The sequence below is a fragment of the Miniopterus schreibersii genome, assembly GCF_964146895.1.
Source record: "Miniopterus schreibersii genome assembly, chromosome: 16".
Classification (NCBI taxonomy): Eukaryota; Metazoa; Chordata; class Mammalia; order Chiroptera; family Miniopteridae; genus Miniopterus; species Miniopterus schreibersii.
In genome coordinates this window covers 29,184,686-29,208,317 of record NC_138116.1, presented here as the reverse complement: position 1 = coordinate 29,208,317, position 23,632 = coordinate 29,184,686, and the positions used below count along the sequence as shown (strand labels likewise).

General features: G+C 48.5%; 2 protein-coding genes across 2 annotated transcripts; both read left to right on the top strand.

The window, feature by feature from the left end:
• Nucleotides 1-1,064: 1,064 nt before the first annotated feature.
• On the top strand, nucleotides 1,065-14,216 carry PIGS (phosphatidylinositol glycan anchor biosynthesis class S). The gene is made up of 12 exons (XM_081115644.1): nucleotides 1,065-1,117; nucleotides 1,381-1,520; nucleotides 1,606-1,717; nucleotides 5,879-5,968; nucleotides 6,249-6,340; nucleotides 8,104-8,311; nucleotides 8,592-8,734; nucleotides 9,791-9,905; nucleotides 11,056-11,201; nucleotides 11,782-11,882; nucleotides 12,590-12,800; nucleotides 13,160-14,216. Exons 1-12 carry the CDS (start codon nucleotides 1,084-1,086, stop codon nucleotides 13,433-13,435), a joined length of 1,668 nt encoding a protein of 555 aa, XP_080971770.1. The 5' UTR covers nucleotides 1,065-1,083; the 3' UTR covers nucleotides 13,436-14,216.
• Nucleotides 14,217-15,372: 1,156 nt separating this feature from the next.
• On the top strand, nucleotides 15,373-21,103 carry UNC119 (unc-119 lipid binding chaperone). Its single transcript, XM_081162674.1, has 5 exons — nucleotides 15,373-15,720; nucleotides 19,096-19,209; nucleotides 19,690-19,792; nucleotides 19,952-20,124; nucleotides 20,391-21,103. Exons 1-5 carry the CDS (start codon nucleotides 15,486-15,488, stop codon nucleotides 20,501-20,503), a joined length of 738 nt encoding a protein of 245 aa, XP_081018800.1. The 5' UTR covers nucleotides 15,373-15,485; the 3' UTR covers nucleotides 20,504-21,103.
• Nucleotides 21,104-23,632: the final 2,529 nt, after the last annotated feature.

Genomic DNA, 23,632 nt, shown 5'->3' with positions numbered 1-23,632 from the left:
AGTGCCCCAGTCAATGCTCTAGCCACTGAGCCAAACCAGCTAGGACTATTATCCCTATTTTAATATGAGGAAACAGGCACAAAGGGGTTAACTTCTCAAGTGCACTCAGGTGAAGTGGTGATGTCAGGATTTGAACTCAAGTAATCAGAATACAGATTTTGTTTGTGAATTAAAAAAAAAATTACTCCTTTAATCCTCACCCAAATATATGTTTTTATTTATTTTTTAGGGTGGGGGGAGAGAAACATCGAGGTTTCCCCCACATGCCCTGACCAAGGATCGAACCAACAACCTTTTGGTGTATGGGATCACACTGCAACCAGCTGAGCGACCTGGCCAGGTCTGTGCTTGCAAATTTTAGGCGGAGCATTCAGACTTTTACAAGTTGGAAAGGAATTAAAATGAATTTAAAAATACTGGGTAGCTCAGTTGGTTAGAGTGTCATCCCAATACACCAAGGTTATGGGTTCGATCTCTGGTCCAGGCACAAACAAGGATCAACCAATGAATGCATAAGTAAGTGGAACAACAAATTGATGTTTCTCTCCCTTCCTCTCAAGTCAGTGGACATGGGAGCATTTGGGATGTTGCTCCCTAGCATATGTCATCAGTTTGGCCCAAATAAACTCATAAAAATTCTTTTTAAAAAAAGACTGAATGAGCCAAATAGCTGAAAGAGTACTACTAGCTGGCCGCCTGCATGTTTGAGGCTTGAGGAAAGGGAGCCTGGAAGAGAAGCTCGTTGATAGATGACAAACAATAATCCTAATAGGTGACATTTGACTGTTTTCCGTGTCTCAGGTTCTTTACATGAATGAGCTCATTTTAGTAAATATCTCCACTTTTTGGATGAAAAACAGATTTAGAGCTGCCCGTGGTCACCCCATTAGGATTTAACCACTGCAGAGTTTACTCTCTTAACCCCTAGTGGACCCCGCCCACCGCTCGCCAGCTTTCTCCCGCCTTTGAGACTGGAGTGTCGCTCGCGATTGGCCGCGAGCGCTGCTGTGGTCCCGCCCCCCGTTTCCGATTGGGGGAGGCTTGCGCTGCTCCGCCCCACGGCTAGAGTCGTCGGAATCAAGCATGGCGGCTGCCGGGGCCGCGGCTACAGATCTAGGTGCGGTGGCATTCGGGTTGGGGCGTGCGATTCGCGGACTGCGAGGGAGGAATGAGGAGGGTGGGGATTGTGGTGTGCCAGAGGTCCTGCGGACTGGGGTCCCGGGGTCGTTTCAGACTCGGGCCCAGGCCAGTAGCACGGGGATCCCTACGAACGAGGGCCGAGAGCCTCCGCCTACGGGTTGCCCGGCTCCTCCGCGTCGGGTTTGGGGCAGGTACCTCCGCCCACTTCCTGCGCCTCAGTCCGTACCCCCGTACCTCCAGAGGTGGTCCGAGGCAAGCGCGCCGCCCTCTTCTTCGCCACGGTGGCCATCGTGCTGGGGCTGCCGCTCTGGTGGAAGACCACGGAGACCTACCGGGCCTCGTTGCCTTACTCCCAGATCAGTGGGCTGAATTCCCTGCAGGTGAGACTTTGATGGGGGTGGGCCAGACGACAGCTCATCTGCAAGGTACAGACTCAACTTACGGCCCTGGTGCGCTTTTCTGCAGCTCCGGCTCATGGTGCCCGTCATTGTCGTGTTTACCCGAGAGTCGGTGCCGTTGGACGATCAGGAGAAGCTGCCCTTCACCGTTGTGCATGAGAGAGAGATCCCTCTGAAGTGTGAGTTTCTGGGGGGTTTAGGGCTGCTTTTCCGGTCTGAGCTCAGTCCATATATGCGTTGGGTAGGAGTGTGGGTGTCCCATAAAGGTAGTTAAGAACTTACGAAAAGGCTTCCGTGAATGAGCAGTGTGTTTGGTTAGAAGAAAAGCAACATTAAATTCAGTGTTAAGCATTAAGGCAGCAATTTGATTCATAAAACAGTTGTGCTACCTGATCAGAGTTAGTTGATCCTCATTAGTGGATAGGGGAGGAAGTGGGATGTAGTGGAAAGCCTTGGAATCAAGTTGGACTTGTATATAGGCCTTATTTAGTTTAACATTAAATATTTCACTGAGTGTTAGGCACTTTTCTCTCTCTTTTTAAAAAATATATCTTTATTGATTTCAGAGAGAGGAAGGGAAAGGGAGAGAGATAGAAACATCAATGATGAGAGTTGTTGATAAGCTGCCTCCTGCACGCCCCCCACTGGGGATAAGCAGGGAAACCCCGGGAATGTGCCCTGATCCGAATGGAACTGCAGTCTTTTGGATCATAGGTGGGTGCTCAACCACTGAGCCACTTAGGCGGGGCCCCCTTTTTTTTTTAATCCTCATCTGAGGTTATGTTTTTATTGATTTTAGAGAGAGAGGAAGGGGAAGAGAGAGAGAGAGAGAAAGAAACATCACTCCTGTACATGCCCCGACCAAGGATAGAACCCACAACTTGGGTATGTGCCCTAATGAGGAATCAAACTTGAGACTCTTTGATGCACAAGATGATGCTCCAACCAACTGAGCCACACCAGCCAGGGCTGTTGGGCACTTTTCTTAGGTACCGGGAATTTGCAGATGACTGAGAAATTGATAATGGTTTCAAGAAATTCATAGGTAGGGGAGAAAGACACTTAGATAAAGAAATCACAGAAGTATATAAGAAACAGATATGCACTTAAGAAAGCCTTTAATTTTTTGGGAGGAAAGAAGGGCAGAGAAAGTTTTGAGGGATGTAAGTTTTAAGTCAGATTTTTAGAGGATGTTTAAGAATTCAGGTTAAATGGGGAGTTGAGGGAGGGAACAACATGAGCCAATAATAATGCTAGCTAATGTTAGTTGTTTTGCATTATATGCCAAAAACTAAGTGAAGTACTTTATGTGTTGCCTCATTTCACCCTTTCTTACATTATGATCCCCACTTCAAAAATGAAAGAAACAGACTTAAGAGATTTTAATTTGTTTAAGCTAGCTAGTAAGAGGTAGAACTGGGATTTAAAGCCAGGCCTGACTGATTCCAGTGTTCAGGCTTTTCACCAACAAACTGTGCTGGCTGCCTCCTGTGTAAAAGCATGGAGGCGTAAATGAGCATGTTAGGGGTGGGAGGAGTCCATGAGCAGTTTTACTTTTCTGCAGTGTGAAATGAAAGATTGGGAGTGACGGGAGATGTAGGCTGAGTCCAGACCATACCATTTACTTTCTAGCTCTTTAACCTTGGTCACACATTTAAAAAGAAAATCATATTTCATATGGTTCACCCTAATGTACACACGTATACTTTTTATTTCTCAAAATGAAAATTGGATTATACCTGACATGTTAGTTTGCAACTTGGTTATTATCAGTATCTCATGGACTTCTTCATAGTTACTGACACGATATTCAGTAATAATGGAATGGCCAAGAGTATGGAACTTTGGTGTAAGAGAGCTGGACTAAAGCCTTGGTTCTGCTACTTATTTGTGTGAATTTGAGTGAGGTTGTGAACCTCTGTAAAGCTTGGTTTTCTATCTGTTAAATAGGGATAGTAATAGGGTTGGTCATTAATTCAACAAATATTTATGGAGTACTCATGTCAGATACTGTTGTAGTTGCTAGAGACACAGCAGTGAACAAAGGAGACAAAAAAGAGCAGAACAGACAATTAAAAATAAACAAGTGGAATGTATGTAAATGGTGATAGGACAATGAGATAGGAGTAGGGCAATGAGATAGGGAGGTTTTTTGGGGGGTGTGGGGAGGTCATTGCCATTTTACTTTATTTTTATTTTTGTTAATCCTCACCCATGGATTTTTCTTCCATTGATTTTTTAGAGAGAGTGGAAGGGAGGGATGGAAGGAGTGAGAGAGAGAAACATTAATGTGAGAAAGAGACATCGATGGGTTGCCTCCCACATGTGCCCCGACTGGGGCTGGGGTTCGAAGCTGCAACCTAGGTACGTGCCCTTGACTGGGAATCAAACCCGATACTCTTCAGTGCATGGGCCAATTCTCTAACCACTGAGCCACACTGGCCAGGGTTGGTCACTGCCTTTTTAGAAAGGGTGGCCAGGGGAGGCATCATTTGAAAACAGGACATTGGAGTAGGGAGAAGATGAGAGGTGAAGGAGTAAATTGTGTAGGTATCTGGGAGAAGAGCATTTTGGCAGAGTAAAGCAAGTATGAGGTTCTGAGGTAGGAGCAGGGGCAGTCCCTTTCTTTGCAGAGCAGTAATAATCCTGTTGTGGCTAGAGTGAGGTGAATGAAGGACAGTGTAAGAGGAAGTGAAATAAAACTAGAATGACAAAAGGGGGCCAGACTCACATGCTGCTTTTATTCTGGATGAGAAGGTATGCCATTAATTGAAGGTTGTTTTTTTTTAAAAAGATTATTATACCTTACCACGTTAGCAGTAATCCTTAATGTCACCTGATTCCTAGTCTATATTAAGATTTTCCCAATTATCTCAAAGATGTCCTGGTTTAGTCTAATTAGGGTCAACACATTAAGTTTTGTTAAATCTCATCTGTCTCTTTTATTATATATCATCTCCCCTATCCCATCTTGATACACTTCTTTGCATCGGTTTGTTGGAGAAACCCACATCATTTGTTTTATAAAACATCTCGCATTCTGGATTTGGCAGATTACTTCTAATTTCATTTAACTTATTCCTCTATTATCCATGTTCCTTATAAACTGGTAGTTAGATCTAGAGGTTTGATTAAAATCAGGTTCAGTTTTTTAGGCAAGAATACTTCATAGTTGGTATGCAGAACTTACTATCATTACATCATAAAGCATGTAATGGCTGGTTGTTTTACTTTCGGTGATACACAGTTGATTCAGTGAGTTTAGATACTGTTAGCTTGATTTCAGTATTTCCCTGTCAACCTTTCACCTGATGATTTTAACATTCATTGATGCTGGACTCCATTTCATTATCTGTTGCAAAATGGTGTTTTTTAAATCCTATCATTTCTTCTACATGTATGGCCTGAAGTTCTATAAAGAATTTTCCCAGTAAATTTTAGGCTCAATTTGTCAAATTCCAGGGGTTGAAAAAAATTGCTTTGGGGTTGCCTTACATGTATAGATTAACTTGGGCAGAATTGACATACTTAGAATATTTAATCTTTCTAAAGGGCCTTGTATGTGTTTTCCTTTTTTATCAGATCTTTTATGTCCTTCAGTAGAGTCCTGAGCTTTTTTCTTACACTTTTGTACATTCATTCCTGAGTATCTTTATGTTTTTTATTGTTAAAATCGAGATTGGGATTTTTAAAAATACTTGCTTTTCTAATTAGATATTGCTGATATTTATTAGTTATTGATTCTTGTGTATTCTCATATCTAGCCATTTCACTGAACTGTTACTAGTTCTAATAGTTTTTCAATTGATTCTCTTTTATTTTTTAGGGAAAATAACTACTGCTTCAAAAAGTGGCCATTTTATCTCTTTCTTTCAAATATTCACATTTTCTCTTATGATAAAGGAACTAGCAGTCATCCTTGTTTTATTACTAATTTTGGTAGAACTTTATTTAGTGCTTTCCATTAAGTATGCATTTTTGTTTTATCAAGAATGTTCATTGAATTTTAATTATTTTGAGGCACCTATTAAAATGGCCTATGGTTTTTTTCCTTTCCCCTATTTGTGTAATGAATATTGTAATAGATATCTCCGTGGGAGAGTACTCCAGGTTGAAGGTAGTATGTACACGGGCAGAGGTAAGAGCCGGGCAGGTGGAAGAGCTGGAGTGTCATATGTTTGATACCCATGCAGAAATCATTAGAATTGGCTATAGCTTTTTGGTCTTTTTCTGCAAACAGTCATTTTGCTATCCTCAGACACTGGACAGTATTAGGCTAGGAAGGTGGGCAGAAGTGTGATAATTGCTCTTCCCTTCATGTTTCTTCCTTTTCTCCTCAGACAAAATGAAAATCAAATGCCGCTTCCAGAAGGCCTATCGGAGGGCTTTGGACCACGAGGAAGAGGCCTTGTCATTGGGCAGTATGCAAGGTACTGGAAGGGGAGCTCACGCCATTTAACATGAAGCCCTGTTTTGTTTTCCCTTCTGATCCCTAAAGGTGTAGTTTTCATATCTTGTCTTAACTCCAAAATCTCTTTGGGAAAGCTGTGAATGGGATGTGTTTCAGCTTGAGCCACTGAGAGCCAAGCCTGCCCACATGTCAGCTGGGTGTCAGTGGGAGGTGGAGGGGTGGCTTAGGCACTCTGTGGGGGCCAGAGGGAGAGGGAATGGTGTTTTTGCTCTTGGTGCACCACCTGCTCTTGTCCCCAGAGGCAGAAACCATGTTAGCTGAGCCACAGGAGCAAGCAGAGGGCTCCCTGACTGTGTATGTGATCTCTGAACACTCCTCGCTTCTCCCCCAGGTAGGATGAGCAGAGAGGCTGTGGCCGTCCCTAATCCCATCAGCTCTTCCTCTCCCTGGTCACCCCCTTCTTGTAGTATTACCACCCATTTCTTCCATTTGCTGTGGAAAACTCCCCAAATATATTTTTTAAAGAATGCAAATAGGAATTTTTTCATTGACTCTGGTTTTCTAAATCCAAGACTTGTATACAGTTAAAGTTCTAATGACCATTTAAAGTGTGTGTGTGGGGGGAAGTCAGTAGGAATAAAAGAAGCTGCTTTGTGCTAGTAACATGGGAAATACATTGACTTTTTTATGAGCAAAGGGTTTGGTGGAAGTTATACCATGTACCATTTTCTTTATGAATTTATGATGAGATTTTAAAAAAAATACATCTTTATTGATTTCAGAGAGGAAGGGAGAGGGAGAGAGAGAAACATCAATGATGAGAGAGTCGTCATTAATTGGCTGCCTCCTGCATGCCCCCGACTGGGGATTGAGTCCGCAACCTGGGAGCCCTCAACCAGGCATGTGTCCTGACTGGGAATTGAATGGTGTTCTCCTGGATCCTAGATCAGTGCTCAACCACTGAGCCACGCCTGTGAGATATTTTTTAAAAAAAATTTATTGATTGATTTTAGAGAGAGAGAGAATGAGAAACATCAATTTGTTGTTCCACTTATTTATGTATTTATGCATTCATTGGTTGATTCTTTTTTTTAAATTAAATTTTATTTTTTTAAAGAGAGAAACATTGATGAGAGAGAGACATCGATTGACTGCCTCCTGCACGCTCCCTACTGGGGGTGGAGCCTGCAACCAGGGCATGTGCCCTGACCCAGAATTGAACCAGTGATTTCTTGGTGCATGGGACCATGCTCAACCAACTGAGCCACACTGGCTGGATTCATTGATTGATTGTTGTATATGCCTTGAACTGGGATTGAACGCAACCTTGACATATGGGATGATGTTTAACTATTGAGCTAACTGGCCAGGGCTATAATGAAATATTTAATTCTTGTGAAAAGAGGAAGAAAAATTTAAATAAACATATTATTATAAGCCCCAGCTTATAATAATACAGCAGTGTAGTTGGAGCCTTGTGTGTCTCCATGGTTACATCCCAATCCTTTCAGCCCAAGGTGACCATATTTTATAGTATAGTTTTGTTTTTATTTCAAATTTTATCACATATGTTGTATCTCTATAAACAATATATTGAGTTTTACATGTTTTTGAACTTTTTATAAATGGTATAATACAGCACACGTACCTGTAACTTTCAGTGTGCTCAACATTTATGTTTGAATCATCCATGATAATATGTGTAGCTGAATCTATTGAATTTATTTTTAATTCTGTCTAATATCTCATTGTATAGATGTACCACAGTTTGTCTGTTCTGTTGCTGATGGGCATTTGGATTATCTCCAGCTTTTTATTACAAGTAATGCTGCTGTGAAAAAGCTTTACTTGTTTCTTTGCCCTGCACCATTTATGTAGATCAAACTATCCAGTTGTTTGTTTATTCTGCTTTTCTTATTCAGCTGTATTTCCTGGAACTATGTGTACTGGGAAGGAGAAGGGAACGAAATTGAATAAAGATACAATATACCCATAACTCAGAAATGCTAAGATAATAGTTCACTATGGATCTAAAGAGAGGTGCATGCCTGTTGTTCAGTGCAAAAGGCCAGATTCTCGGAAACCAGAGCCAGAGTGCTCTTCTGCTTTCTTCCCTGAGCCATGGGCATTCTGTTCCTTGCTTGCCCCTCATAGGACATGATGAGCTACATTGGGCCTAAGAGAACAGCAGTCGTGAGGGGAATAATGCACCGGGAGGCTTTTAACATCATTGGCCGCCGCATAATCCAAGTAGCCCAGGCCATGTCTTTGACTGAGGATGTGCTTGCTGCAGCCCTGGCTGACCACCTTCCAGAGGACAAGTGGAGCTCTGATAAGAGGCGGCCTCTCAAGTCCAGCTTGGGTAGGGTGACTGGGCTTTGCTCTGGGAAGAGAGAGGGAAATGAATTATGTGGTGGCATTGGGGCAGGAGGGGAATCTGCATACAAACTCTTTACTTCTTTCTTCTGCGGTTTCAAGTTTTTCTTAAAGCGCTCAGTGTTCCTCATGCCAGTTTTACCCCCATTGGTTCCATAATGGCAATCAGCCCCATTCTAGAGGCGAGACAAGTTCAGTTCAGCAGGGGCTATGGGCTGCCCCTCATCCACGGAAGCCTCTGGATTTCCTGACGCCTGTTTCCATAGGCTATGAGATCACCTTCAGTTTACTCAACCCAGACCCCAAGTCGCACGACGTTCACTGGGACATTGAGGGAGCTGTCCGGCGCTATGTGCAGCCCTTTCTGAATGCCCTCAGTGTTGCTGGCAACTTCTCTGTGGACTCCCAGGTGAGACGGAGCAAGTTGAGGAGTCCTTTTCCCAGCTGCATCATCCTTTTCAAAGTCCATCCATGTTTAGTGTTTGCAAGTGTAGTCTGTCCTAGCTCTTTGGCCTTGCTGATTTGCTAGGAATTTCCTGTGCACATATAAGGTTCTGGAGTCTGCTTTCCCTCCTTGTGTCCAGCTTGGGGAGTTTCATCAATGCTTAAAAAACTTCCTTATGGCTCCCTCCAGAACTGTATTCACCAGTTGTGCCATCCTTAAGGAATTTTGTTTTTTGTTTTTTAAAAATACATCTTTTATATACACAACCCAAGGACATGGACAATGATGGGGAGAGGGACTGGGGAGGGGGAAGGAACGGGGTGGAATGGGTTATTGGGGAGAAAAAGGAACATCTGTAATATTTTAAACAATAATAAAATTAAAATAAAATATATATATATATCTTTATTGGTTTCAGAGAGAGGAAGGGAGAGGGGGAGAGAGTTGAAACATCAACGATGAGAGAGTCGTCATTGATCGGCTGCCTCCTGCATGCCCTGACTGGAAATTGAACCGTGATCTGGATCCCAGGTCGACAATCGCTGAGCCGCACCAGGCCGGGCAGGAATTTAGTTAAACAACAACAGAAAACTCCCTGAAATATGTTAATGTAGTAACAACAAAGATGTGAAGAGTGTAGCTTTCTGTATCACACAATGTCCTTTGAGGGAAATGTGGGAGAAATTTTTGTTAGGTCTTGGTAGTGGGAGTAATTACTTCTGACTGACTGACTTGATTTGATCTTGTGCACACTTACTTATGCTATTCTTTGTTTCCTTTGTTTAGGCTGTGAGAAAGCCTGGGAAAATATGTGGTTTTCAAAGAACATATTTACTGTTTTAACTTTACCCATGACTTTGTTATTTTTTTTCCTACGCCTATTTTCTCTTATCCCTGATTTTGTCTCTGATATTTCATCCTGTCATAATTGTATCTTTTTAAGGCCCCTCAAATCTTTTTTGGGACAAAGTGGAATATAAATCAATAAACAAAATAACGCTCTCTCTCTTTACTTTCTAGATCCTTTACTATGCAGTGTTGGGGGTAAACCCCCGCTTTGACCCAGCTTCCTCCAGCTACTACTTGGCCACACACAGCCTCCCCCACGTCATCAATCCAGTGGAGTCCCGTCTAGGTGAGCTCCTGAGGTTGAGGGCTCTTTCTGCCAGGCCAGAGAGGGACCCGGAAGGCTCAGCCTGGGTTGGAGACGAGTTGTACATCGCGATGGTTCCCAGGTTGGGTTGGTCTGAGGGCATCGAGGAAGTGTTGGGCACTTAGGCTCCTTTGTCATGATACTCTGTTGACATCTCCATTTCCACACTATCATAGCAAAAAGCATTTATTAAACATGTTTCCCAGTATTTTTTATAAATGAATGGATGGGGTGTGTCTCCCTCCCTGCAAACCATCCAGGAAAGATAAGGTCATGCACGTAGGAAAGATAACAGCAAAAGCACATGAAGGCAGAATGAGCAACCTTGACGCTAGGATTCCAGTTTTTCATTTTGGGGGTGGCACCTAGGAAAAGTAGGTGTGACGAAGAACTGCAATATAGGCAAACCAAAATGAGTAAATCACTAGGTGTGGAATTTAAGACATCAGGGCCAGGCCAGGGTTGACCAAGGGGTGTGGGCTTGGCAAATTCCTCCTCTGTCTTCATTCAGCAAAGTCCAAGGGACTGCTCTGTGGCAGTGCTGAGTACAGATAGAAGAGCATTTCAGGCAAGGGGACTATGAGCTTAGATATAGAAGAGTAAGAGCACATAGACCTTCAGGAAGCTCAGAGAAGCTTAATGAGGCTGAATTGTGAGAGGGTGACCAAGGTGGTATTGGCAGGGCAGGCAGGCATCAGATCAGGCAGGACCACGTTGAGGAGTTTGAATAACCTGGTGTGAATGGCTAGCCGTTGAAAGATACTAAGCAGGGAACTGACATGAGGTCACATTTATACTTGTGCATAAAACGAGTTATAGTAATGTGGGTGCGATGTAACAGTAGCCATGAGAGCTGACTTAGACAGTTTAGGGAGGACTGTTGGAGGAGGGGAGATTCCAGGGGCATTTTGGGGCTAAGGATTGCCCTTCAAGTGTGTGGTGCATCTTGGGAGAATGTTCTGAGGTTCTTTGCCACAGAAATTGAGGACTGGAGAATATCCTAGTGATCATCCTCCACTAGAGAGGATATGAGGCCCAGAGTGGGTGATCAGCAAGTTAGAGGCAGACCTGGAACTAAGATCTAGAACTAACATGTTTCAATATTCTGACTCCCCTTCTCTTTGTACCATAGGATCCAGCGCTGCCTCCCTTTACCCTGTGCTCAACTTTTTACTCTATGTACCTGAGCTTGCCCACTCCCCCCTGTACATTCAGGACAAGGATGGGGCTCCAGTGGTCACCAACGCCTTCCACAGTCCCCGCTGGGGTGGCATTATGGTAATGATCACGCTATGCTGACCCCAAACCCCAAGCTTCAGGGACAGACAGATATTCCCTGAGACTGTTCTTCAGTTGTTCTTCTGGTGTCCCCCATGGCCCAGCCTGAGGAAGGGGAGGCACCAAGGAGGTGAGGGTGCTGTGAGTGAGCTTGTGCCCCTCCTCTGCCAGCCCCACTGCTATTTATTTTGTCAGTATTTTCTATAATATGACCCTTTTGCATTTAGCAGTTTGAACTTACTGAGGACTCTTCTGTTTACATCTTAGATCTTGGACCTGTTTGTGGAAATCTTGCAAAGTTTGGGACTTTGTCTCTCCTATTAGACTGGGAGTTTCTCAAGGGTAGAAACTCTAAACTGGAATAAAAAGTATTTCTTTTACAGGACTTTTGGGGGTAATGGAGATAATTTATGAAAAGCTCCTAATAGGTATTAAAAAAATACTAGTTATACCATCAGGTTTGTAATTTCTAAAGAGCACAGAATATGTGTTCCTTTTTTCTCATGGTCTCCAGAGCGTCTAGGGCACAGCTGCATATGGTCCTGGCGTGATGTCAAGGCAACCTCATTGTCCCTTGCAGGTATACAATGTGGACCCCAAAGCCTACAATGCCTCGGAGCTGCCAGTGCGAGTTGAGGTGAACATGGTGCAAGTGATGGAGGTGTTCCTGGCCCAGTTGCGGTGAGGTCCTAGGTGGTCCACTTGGGGACATGGCCCCTGACTCTGACCACAGTCTCCTGGGCTGACTGGGATAAAATCTTACCTGGCAGGGATACCTTGGCTGTGCCTAGAGCCCTAGGAAACCAATAAAGGTTTCCAAGGATCACTTCATCCTCCTAAGAAGAACTAGTTGCTGACAAAAACTTTTAAGAAAAATAGACTCATGAATGTCAGGTCCATAGGGTTTGATTAGGGGAGCTTAAGAAAATAGCTGTTAATTCTCGTGCTAACTGATCTATTGATAGTGGCTACCTGATGCCCTGTGTTGAGGATTCTTTGGGTTCACTAGGAAAGAGGATTCTGATGGACTCGCAGTGTCCACTGTGGGTGCAGGATTGGAGAGGCACATCTTGTCAGAAGTGGTCCTGGATCATCCCTTAACTAAGCCTTAGTGGCCCCATTTGTCCAAAGAGAGAGTAGACAGGGTGAGAGGATTAAACTAAGTTGGTGTTATCAGAAATATTTTAGCCATGTAACCTTTTGTCAAATAAGATCTTGGAAGTCCAATATAGAAGCAGATAAAAGGTAAAAGCTGAGACCCTGAGGCACTTTCCTGCAACCACTGTTAGTCTGGGTATGATTGAAAATCTTAGTTATTCTAGGGATCTTAGCCATCTTCTTCCACTGCCTAGTCTCAGCCCCTTTGACCTTCTTTGCTGTTCCTACAGGCTGCTCTTTGGGATTGCTCAGCCCCAGGTGCCTCCAAAATGCCTATTTTCCAGACCTAAGAGTGAAGGGCTGATGACTTGGGAGCTGGACCGGCTGCTCTGGGCTCGGTCAGTGGAGAACCTGGCCACAGCCACCACTACCCTCACTTCCCTGGCCCAGCTTCTGGGCAAGATCAGCAACATTGTCATTAAGGATGATGTGGCATCTGAGGTAAGTGGGCAGGGAGTGGATTCTGTGGCCCAGGATTGGAATGGCCAGTGAGGGCCAGCGTGTGGTGAAACTAGAGCCAATTGAAGTGGGGGGTATGTGTGGGCATGCCAGCCTTGAATGCCCTAGGCTTTCTTTAGAGGGCAGTGCTAGCCCCCAGCAGGAGTCCAGATTGGGGGGGTGGTAAGCAGGCACTAAGAAAGTACACCATAGCCATTTTATATTAGCCTCCACATATCCTGGGTGAACTCCAGGCAACCTGTCACCTGTCTGGGTAAATGGAAGACACAGTAAAGCTCATCACTCCCCACCTTCTTCATCAGTGACTAGCACTAGTTGGTAATGCCCTGCCCCCTTTCCAGGTATACAGGGCTGTAGCTGGAGTCCAGAAGGCAGCGGAGGAGTTGGCCTCTGGGCACCTGGCCTCTGCCTTTGTTGCCAGCCAGGAAGCTGTGACATCCTCGGAGCGTGCCTTTTTTGATCCCTCGCTCCTCCACCTCCTCTATTTCCCTGATGACCAGAAGTTTGCCATCTACATCCCGCTCTTCCTGCCTATGGCTGTGCCCATCCTCCTGTCTCTGGTCAAGATCTTCCTGGAGACGCGCAAGTCCTGGAAAAAGCCTGAGAAGACAGACTGAGCAGGGCATCATCTCAGTAGGAAGCCTTCCTTTCTGGCCAGGGTGGGAGGTATTAGATTGAGAGGCACATAAATGGGTCCTGCCTAGAATGACCTATCTCCAGCAGCCTCTGTTGACTCTCCAGCAACCAAAGTGTAACACTCCAAGATGGGTTCATCTTTCCTTCTTTCCCCATTCCTCTGGCTCAGGTGTCCCACTCCCATCATGTGGGTCTCCTCCTATGGCTTGAACTTGGAGGTCCTTTCTTATCCCCCTGGGCAAGGGCAGCCCTGTTTCTCACAGTCCTCTTGCACTGAGAGGGAGCATTAGGGGAAAGCCCTTGGTTGTTTTCTAGCCCCTTCCCCTCCATGCTTCTCTTTACCCCTCCGGGAGAGCCCTAGCACTGTTCTCATGGAAGGGGCCAGGCGTAGGTCGCCTCTGGGGCCTTCTCCCTTACTCCCCTCCCTCCTGACTAGCTATGCCTGTTGGTATAGCCTGATGCTGTGGGTGTGGCAAAGGTTCCCTTCATCCTTTTATAGGGGCAGTGTGGTACAGTGGAGAAAGTTCCAGACTTGGGATCAAACATGCCTGAATTCAGACCCTGGCTTCTGCACTTGTCATATGGGGAGCTCTGAATAAGCTACTTAATCTCTTTGAGCCTCAGTTTTTCATTTGTTAAAACAGCACTAGTGATACCTTCCTTATAAGGTGGTTGTGAGGATTAAATGTGATAAGCATTTGAAAGTGTCTGGCATATTCTAGGCTCTCAATAAACACTGAATGTGAATTGGAGTGATATGAAGTATGAGCATAGCTTTTGTTCTTCATTCATGTGGAAGTAATGGTTTCCTAGTATCTGTTCTACAGGCCCACCTTACTTTCACCTGGCCATGTGCCCTTCCCTCCTCCCTGTCCTGGAGGGCCCTCTGGTGGCTTAGACAACTAGGCAGTTGTCTCTCAGCATGTCCTGGTTTGCCCAACAAGCCTGTTAACATCTACAGCGGTACCTCGGTTTTCGAATGTAATCCGTTCTGGAAGACCCTTTGAGTTCTGAAACATTCGAAAACTGAGGGATCAACAGCCAACAGCTGGGCCTCAGGATCTTGCAGTCCGTGGAAGCCGTGTGGCATGTTTGACTTCGAGGCGTGTTCGAAAACCGAAGCATTTACTTCCAGGTTTACGGCGTTCATAAACAGAAATGTTCATCAATGGAGACATTCGAAAACCGAGGTACCACTGTACTTCTGCTTTTTAGCAGGGTCTCTGGAGAGAATGGCTTGTACCAGTGTAAGACCTCAGATACTAACTCATTCATAAATTCAAAAATAGAATATATTGCTCTTGCCTGGTAGCTCAATTGGTTAGAGCATCATCCCAATATGCCAAGGTTGAGGATTTGATCCCCCATCAGGGCACCTATAAGAATCAACCAATGAATGCGTAAATAAATGGAACAGCAAATCAGAGTTTCTCTCTCTCTTTCCCTTCCTCTCTCTGAAAATCATTAAAAAATATATATATTGAACTCGGGTACTGTGGTTGGGTATTATAGAGACTAAAAACAGGATCCCTGCTTTCCTAGAACTGCTCTTTTAAGGGGAAGGGTCGGTGAACAAATAAAACTAATTTCAGATAATGCATTAGAAAGGAAAACCAGGCTGATCATATAGTGACTGAGGTTAGTACTTTGGATTGGCTTCGAGGGAGGGCCTATGAGCAGATGACATTTGAGCTGAGACCTGGACAAGAGGAGGCCACCTGGGGGAACAGTATCTCAGGCAAAGATCCGAGGGAGGGGCAGAGTGGTAGGAGCACCAGAGAGGTAGCCAGGACTCTTTGAAAAAATGAGCGAAGCCCAGGGCCAGCCCCCACCCTGCCCGGGGTGAGTAGCCTTTCAGCTGGGGTGGGCTGGCGGTGGGCGGGCTCAGGGGCGGGCACACCTCGGGCGGGGCGGGGCGGGGCGGTACCTGGGGCCCCGGCCGGGGGTGGGGCTGCGGACGCTCCCCCTTCTCGGGTTCAGCCGGCGCAGGCAGCCGCGGCGGCAGCAGGCGAGCCTTGGCCCCGCGAGGCCATGAAGGTGAAGAAGGGCGGCGGCGGCGGGGCTGGGACGGGGGCGGAGCCCGCTCCCGGGGCCTCGGGCTTGAGTGTGGAGCCGAAGCCGGAGCCGCAGCCGCAGCCGCAGGCGGAATCCGAATCCGGGTCCGAGTCGGAACCGGAGGCAGGCCCAGGGCCCAGGCCGGGGCCGCTGCAGAGGAGGCAACCAATCGGGCCTGAGGACGTGCTGGGGCTCCAGCGGATCACGGGCGGTGAGCACCGGCGAGGGAGCGCCGCCCGCGGGAGGAAGGGGGCCCTGGCGGCGCGCGAAGCCCCGGCCCCCGCCCCCTTTCCCGCCCTCCCCCTGCCTCTTCCCCAACCCGGTACCCCTCGCCTGAGTCCCCTACCGTCTGCCTCCAAACCTGAGCTCTCCATGTCCCCCCTTCCCCTGATCTCCTGTGCCCCCTCCTCTCCCTTTAGAGATTTATTTCCACCTAACTCCTTCCTTTTTGAGTCCATCCCCCTTTCCCCTGGTGGAGGTGAGGCAGCAGCTGCCACTGTGACCTCTTCCCCATGTAGTTTTTAGAGCCCTTTGAGTCCTTTCTCTGCAATAATGAGGAGAGAGGCTGAGTGCAGTCTGTCCTCAGCCCCCAGCCTGGAGGCTAGGTAGAGGCTGAGTTAGGTGACATTAAGACTCTCAGGTCTCCCTGACCATTAATGCCCTCACCCAGGATCCCCCAGGAAGTCTGGGGCCATCCCCCTCCCCAGGAAAGGACCTGAGCAGGAAGCTTCAGCGGGTTGGGTCTGGACCTTCTTAAGGGAGTAGGTTAGTGCCCCTCAGCCTGGACTAGGGCCAGTCCTCTTCCTGGAGGCCTAGAGGTCTCCACTGTGGTTGAGTTTCTGAGCTGGACTGCCAGGGTTGTCCCAGCTTTGCTGTGTAATTGACTGTGTGGCCTTGGGCAAGTAACTTCACCTCTCTGAGCACGTTCATCTGTAAAATGGGGATAATGACACCTACCTTTTAGGGCTACTGTGAAAATAAATTCTAATTTTGCACAGTGTCTGGCATGCTGTGCATGCTCTGTAAATAGGACTCTTTTATGAGTAGTACTGAGGGCTCCACAGAACTGCTAATGGCTGCTGCCTGGAAGCAGACAACTGGGCATTCAGAGCAGGAGAGGGGGTCACCATAAGCAGGGAACAGGACTAAGAAGCCTCATGGGAGAAATGGTGGCTGAGCCTCAAAGCACAGAAGGCATTTGGAGAGGCAGTGGCCTTCCACTCTGGCCTCATTCATCAGTAACCCTCCACTGGCTCCCTCTGGAAGCAACTCTTGAGGTGTCTCTGTGAGGATGCTGGAGTGGACCTGTGCTCTGGAGCTGTAAGAGCAGCAGAGCCCAAGGCTGCCAGACAGAGCCGTGGAATGGACCATGATGGCAGGTCTAAGCCTGTACGTCTGGGTCCCTAGGGGACCAGCTTCTCTTTTCTCTCTGAGCCAGGCAGCAGCCATTTTTGGCTGGGCCCCCAGAGTGCTGAGCTGCCTTGCCCAAGCAGGCACTTGTTGTAGTGAGAAGGGGTCCCGACCAGTCTGATGTTGTTGCCAGTTGGGCTATAATTGGCAGCAGCAGCATATAGGATTCAGGTTAGCTCTGGAACAGAACTTCCTTATATGATGTCTGGAGGTCAGGCTGATGTGTCCAGGTCCTAGGTAACTTTAGAGGTTATTTTGCACCTATGTGTGTGTGTGAGTGGGGTGGGGGTGGGGTTCCAGCCCACATACCATCATTTGTCTCCTAAATTGGAGGAAATTCATAGCCCTTAGAGATGGGGCATCTGTGGGGGAGGGAAAGGGGAAGGAGGCTTCATGGGAGCTCTTTGCTCTATAGAAGCTGAGAATAGGGTGCCAGGGCTTTCCATCCTGGCACCTCCTGGTCTCTTCTGACCCTAATCACATAGGTCTGAGGTTTGCTCCTCCTGGATTACTGCCCCTGAATATAGCTTAGGAAGCTATTTGTGGCTGAGGGGAAGGGGGAGCAGTTGTGTTCTGAGCCCTGGGCCACTCTATACATTCTTTGGCCTGATCCTGGGTCCCAGGCCTCGTCCTTCCCTGGCAGGAGGGAAGGAGTGACTATGGTGTCCTGAGCCATTGGTATCCCCCATTCTTTCCTCCCTCAGGGGGTTGATAGATTGAATATGCAGCAGAAGAGACAGACTGAGGTCAGACTGCGAGACGTTTCTAAATGAGAGAAGCTCCAAAAGTTGAAGAGAGGAAGGGGGTGCTGTGTGTCAAGCACTTTCTTTCTACATCTTTGGAGTAGTGCTTACTTTCTGTGGAACTAGGTGTATACAGGGGCTGCCCACTTCCATTTACTCTTTCTGCCTTCTACCCACCATGGTCTGTGGTGGACAGTCCAAGGCTCAGCCCCTTCCCAAGCCCTATGTAGTTTCTGTTGGACCCCCGGTGCCAGATGGCTACTAGGAAGTCTTCGTGGAGGGGGCCGTCCCAGGCTTGGGGAAGAGAATGACTTTACATTTACTTCCTCTTCCTGCCCCAGAGGAATAGGAGGTTACCCAGGGGCCTGGAGGGTGATTTCCGGGCCTCTGGGAGGATGTGATGCTGTGCAGGCTGACAGAGCCCCTCGCTGCACCTCTGCCTTTTCCTAGTGTCAGGGCCTCCCTGAGCACCTGCAGCTGCTACAAGCAGTGAGGGTCTGTTCAGGCCCTGGTATTCCCGAACAGTGGGGCCCGCCACTGTTTGTGGTTCCTCTTCTGGGTACTGAGGACTCCCCTTACCCCCCATGCACACCCTCTGCTGCACCTGCCACACCCTCTTCCTCTCCTCCCCCATACTCTTCTCTCTGGGAGTGGCTTAGTGCCAAGGCTGGGTAAATGACCTTTGAAGGGGTTCCCTCTGTTTGGAGATCAACAGGGGATGGGAGCAAAGGTGGCCCCCATCCCCCAAATTCCAGGCTCTGGGTTTGAGTCAGCAGAGCTTTGGCTAAGCTGCTTAAGGGAGTTGGGCCTGTATAAGCTGCTTATGGGGCTAGGAGGTGACTGGGGGTGGGGGAAGGGGTTGAGGAGGAACAGGGAAGGGGTTGTTTGTCTGCCCCAGCACTGCCCAGGTCAGGAGAAGTCCTTGCCTCACACACCTAGATGTGACATCAAGGGCAGCTGTGTGTGGGGGTGGGGGTATCCTCCAGAGAACGACTCTGTCTCCTGAGGCCAAGCTCAGGAGTCTCCTTTTAGAGTGAGGTTCTCGAAGGTGGGGCTGTATCTTCGCATCATGCCTGGGGCTTCCTATGAGACTGGAGACCCCTTTGGCTCAGAGTCACCGAGCCAGCCCTGGTAAAGCAGAGACTGGAACACGGGCCCTTAACTCCAGGGTAGGAGGGAAAATGTTGGGGAGGTGGCCTTGTCCTCTACCCTTCTCCGCCCTGCCTCCCCTGCCCCCAGAGGCCACTAGTTGGAGATGTTTGTTCCCCATTAGATCTCAATGACAGCTATGTCTCCCCCACACTGGAGTTCCTCAAGGTCAGGGGCTCAGTTCTCTCTTTCTGGAAGGCAGTGACTTTAGTGATCAGAGAAAGTAGTAGTTAGTTTGTGGTCCCACAAAAGCTGAGTTGGCAGCAGCCACCTGTCTCCCCTAGACTACCTGTGCTCCCCGGAGGAGAATATATATAAGATCGACTTCATCAGGTTCAAGATTCGGGACATGGATTCAGGCACTGTCCTCTTTGAAATCAAGAAGCCCCCAGCCTCAGGTGAGTGGCTGGGTGGGCCCTGGACAGAGGGAGGTTGGTGAGAGCTGTGAAGTTAGCCAGCCAGGGACTCCTCAGGCTGCAGAGGAGTCAGAGCTGGGACTTGGACCCCATCATTCCCAGGAGTCAGGCAGGGGGCTGCTTTTCCTTCCCATCTGCTTCTGGGATTGGACATTTTAGGACAGTCCTGTCCCTTCCATCCCTGCCAGCCTGCCCTCTGCAGGCCTTCCTGGGAATTGCAGTCCTGGAGGCCCTAGGCCTTTGTGTCTCCTGTGGCCCTGGGAACTTCAGTTGAAAATTTTGACCTGCTGACCTAGAACCCCCAGGTGGAACCATTCAGCGAAAGGTCTGAACCCTCAATGTGCATCAGAATCTCCTTGGAGTTTTAAAAAATTCTGAGAGATGGGGGCCATGGGATGAAACCCTGGGTGGGCATGGGCCCCAGTCTGAAGCCCACTGAGCCCCAGCTGGGGTGCATTACAGAGCGGTTGCCCATCAACCGGCGGGACCTGGACCCCAATGCTGGGCGCTTTGTCCGCTACCAGTTCACGCCTGCCTTCCTCCGCCTGAGGCAGGTGGGAGCCACGTGAGTCACAGGGCCAGGGGGGCAAGGGCTGGGGGTAAGGGCTGGGTGGGAGTGAGCCCTTCCTGAGTTCTTACTGAGCCTCTCTTAGGGGCCATCTGTTCTGAATCTGGCTGGTTGACTTCAAGGCCGAGCTCAGCCCTGCCGCCTTCTCTCACTCAGGGTGGAGTTCACCGTGGGAGACAAGCCTGTCAACAACTTTCGCATGATCGAGAGGCACTACTTTAGAAATCAGCTGCTCAAAAGCTTTGACTTCCACTTTGGCTTCTGCATCCCCAGCAGCAAGAACACCTGCGAGCATATCTACGACTTCCCCCCTCTCTCTGAGCAGCTGAGTGAGTGGGCAGGGCCCTGTGGGCAAGGGGACTCAGAGAGACCAAGCTGGGGGGGGAGTGTGGGTCTGACCCCCTTTCTTCCAACCCTGGGTCTCTTGTGTCTGGCCACCATTCCCATGTCACTTATAGGGAAACTCAGGCTCAAAGAGGTTGGGGGAATTCTTTGGGGTTGTTCAGCTTGTCCCCGTCCCACAGTCCTGAAGGCACTGCAGTGGCCTGGCTCCGGCTCCTGACCTTTGCCCTACCTGGCTGGGCCTCTCTTGTAGTCAATGAGATGATCCGTCACCCATATGAGACACAGTCCGACAGCTTCTACTTTGTGGATGACCGGCTGGTGATGCACAACAAAGCAGACTATTCCTACAGTGGGACGCCCTGACCCCTCAACTGCCCTCTACCCCAGGAGCGTCCTGGCCCTCAGATGTGACTTCCCAGCACTCACCTCTCATCTCAACCCCAGGTCTTCTGCTTGGGAAGTGTCCCAGGAGCCCTGGACCCTGAGTCAGTGTTGGGAGGGAGGGTGCCTGATGTCCCCAGTCCAAGTTCATGAAGCTAATGGGACCTGGTACCTGGGGTGGGAAAGGGTGGTAGGGGGGATGTTTGCCTCCATGTCCAGGAAGGCCTCTTGTGTGAAGAGTGGCCAGGATTTCTGGACAGCCTAGCTGAGCCTCTTAGGCCCAAGTATCAGAATAGTGTTTCCCTATCCAGGCTTTGACTAGGTTGGGGCAGGGACCCATTATCTCCTGCCCATCACTGACTGGCCATTTAGACTTGTAAATTCACAGATGAAGATCCGTGGTGGGGTCTGGCTGCCAAGCCTCCCAAGGGAGTCCAGGCCCTGTCCCCAGCCCTAGCCTCCACCATCAGGGGCCAAGATACTGCCTTGAGGTGTGGGAGGGATTGGCCCAGACTGCCACCTGAGGTAGGGGCTGGACCAACTGTATATAGTTTTCAATAAACTCTTTCTCCTTTTCTGTTCTCTGATTGTGTGCCAGCATGTGTGTCTGTTGGGGAGATGTGTGTGTGGGGCAGACAATAATGTGGTCCCCAGGTCCTCTTGTGCCCTAATCCTCTTGGTACCTAGAGTCAGCATTTAGTACATGTTGCAGCTGGAAAGCGTTTTTCCTTTGATGAAGGAGATTCAGGCTCTGAGAGGGGAAGCTTTAGGCCCAAGTCATAGCGAACCCTGACAGAAGAGAGGCTGGGATAAGGGCCCCCAACTTTAGGGTGGGAGGGAAGGTATGGGGAGGTGGTCTCGTTCTTTAACCTACCTTCTCTGACCACCTGAGGCCACTGGGACCACTAGATTGTGCTTTAAACCCTCATCAGAGAGAGAAGGTGGACAGGGCTGTGGCTAAGGCCTGGAGCCCTCTTGCTCTCAGCTGCCTTGGGAAAGCCCCCTGGCCTGGCCACCCTACATATAACACTGCTCCCAGGCCCAGAGGGGGGGTCTTCATTTCCTTAATGGAGAAAATTCAAGAACTGAGAGGAAGGTGGAGAACTTATCTCAGAGTTCACACCCTACCGTTCCAGGCACTAGTTTGGATACTCCTGGTGCTAGTCGTCTCTGGACTGAGTTAAAGCTAAGCCCTCAGAGGCTTAGATGCACTGGAATTCAGCTGGCTCCCATGGAGCCCTTGCTGGGGGCCAGGACCTGGGCTGGACTCTGGGAATTGTAAAGCGAATGAGACACAGGGAACAAATACCTGTCTCTAGAATAAGATGGGCTGGGCATATAGGGGAACAGGGGTTGACTACTTAGACGGTCCTGGGGAGGAATCTTGGAGGAGGCAGCGTTAAAACAGCTTGAAGACTGTTCCAGAACAACTTTGACTGGAAGAGATGGGGGAAGAACATTTAGGCTCGGAACAGCATTAAGCAAAGGTCTGGAGGCAAGATTTAGCAGGTGTAGCCAAGAGAGTGGATTCATGCTGTGAAAGGCAGACAGACCTGCGGAGCCTTGTTCAGGCGTTGAGGCTTCTCCTGAGGAACACGGGGGGCCACTGAGGAGGATGACCTGGTCAGATTAGTGAAGGGTGGATTGGAAAGAGTGAGACTAATAATAAAACTTAATATATATTGAGTGCTGAGCCCACGGCTGGGTGCTTTATATGTGTTGATAGGATGCTCACAATCATTTCTGAGGAAGGCACTGTTAGGCTCATTTTGCAGAACATGCAGGCCCAGAGAGGTTAGTTTGCCTCGCCAATGTCACAGCTAAGTGGCAGTGTTCAGGGGGAGACAGGAAATTTGGGCACTGAGACCAGGAACGGGATGAGGGCTGGAGATGGTGATGCCTGGAGGTCATTGGTCACAAGGTGATTGCTGACACTGTGATGATGGCTGAGATTATGGGGTCCCCAACTGGCACTACTGGTGTTAAGTGAATGGGGGCAGAAATGTCAAATGTCCTCCAGTTAATGGGGTGCTCAATGCTAATAGTCCACACCCCCAACTGAGGGTCGCTGAATGAGAGTGTGTAACCCTGAAGATCAAGGAGCTTTCGAGAGCAGGCCAGACGGAGTGAAACTAATAATGGAGACAGGAGGAGCAGCCAGAGAGATGGGCACAGGAGTCTGTTTTAGAGCAGGTTATGTTAAAGCAAAGGCAAGAAAGAATTTCACCAAGAAGCAGGTGGTCAGTAATTGTCACCAAGGTGAAAAAGGGGCATGGGGTGGGAGGGGGGTGTTGGTTTACAGAAGATGCTGTGTAAGTATAGAAGTATTTGGAGTTGGAGGTGTTTACGGGGTTATGAGAGAAGTTACAGTGAAGAAGTGGGACTTTTAGGCAGGCGTCAGGAAGAGGACCCTCTTCTAGCACCTGATAACAGTTCTCACTGCGCCCGCTAAGTCCAATTGGGTTGAGGTTCTGGATCGGGCTTGCAGCACTTCCACCTTCAGACAGGAAGGATGCCCCTCCTCTGAGGCCTTCATCCCTGGAGCAGGTGCCAGGTTGGCACTCACCCAGAGAGGCCTGTGTCCCTTGGCCCCCTGCCCATTTTAAGTCTTCATGTCTCTGGCATTGGTCCTGCTGCTAATGGTGCAACTTGCTACATTTGGTTCCTGGCACTTTCCCTTGGAACCTAAGGGATTCCTGGGCAGTAGAAGAGGAAGAAGGGCCGGGTGGTGCTAGTCTGGCTGTGATATGATGAGCTGGTGACTTTGAAGGTTGATTTGACTGGGCTGGATATGACCATGCTCAGATTCTGTCTCTCTGAAGTCAGCCAGATATTTTTTCTTTGACTCCTAAGGGATGTCACGAAGGCCTTACCACTGGGTTGAGCAGGAAAGCCCAAATGCTAGAGGGAGACAATCTGCTCGTGCCCACCCCGGCTGGCCTGCAGGGTACACTTTGGGACTGCCAAAGCTGTTGTAAAATACTGAGTTGTTTCCCTTCCAGCTGGTGAAGGGCTGCTGTCTCAAGCCCCTTGGGCCTTCCCTACTACCCGGCCCATCCCCTAAGAACCACCCTCCACTTCCCCACCACCTGGTAACTAAAGCAAGGGTGC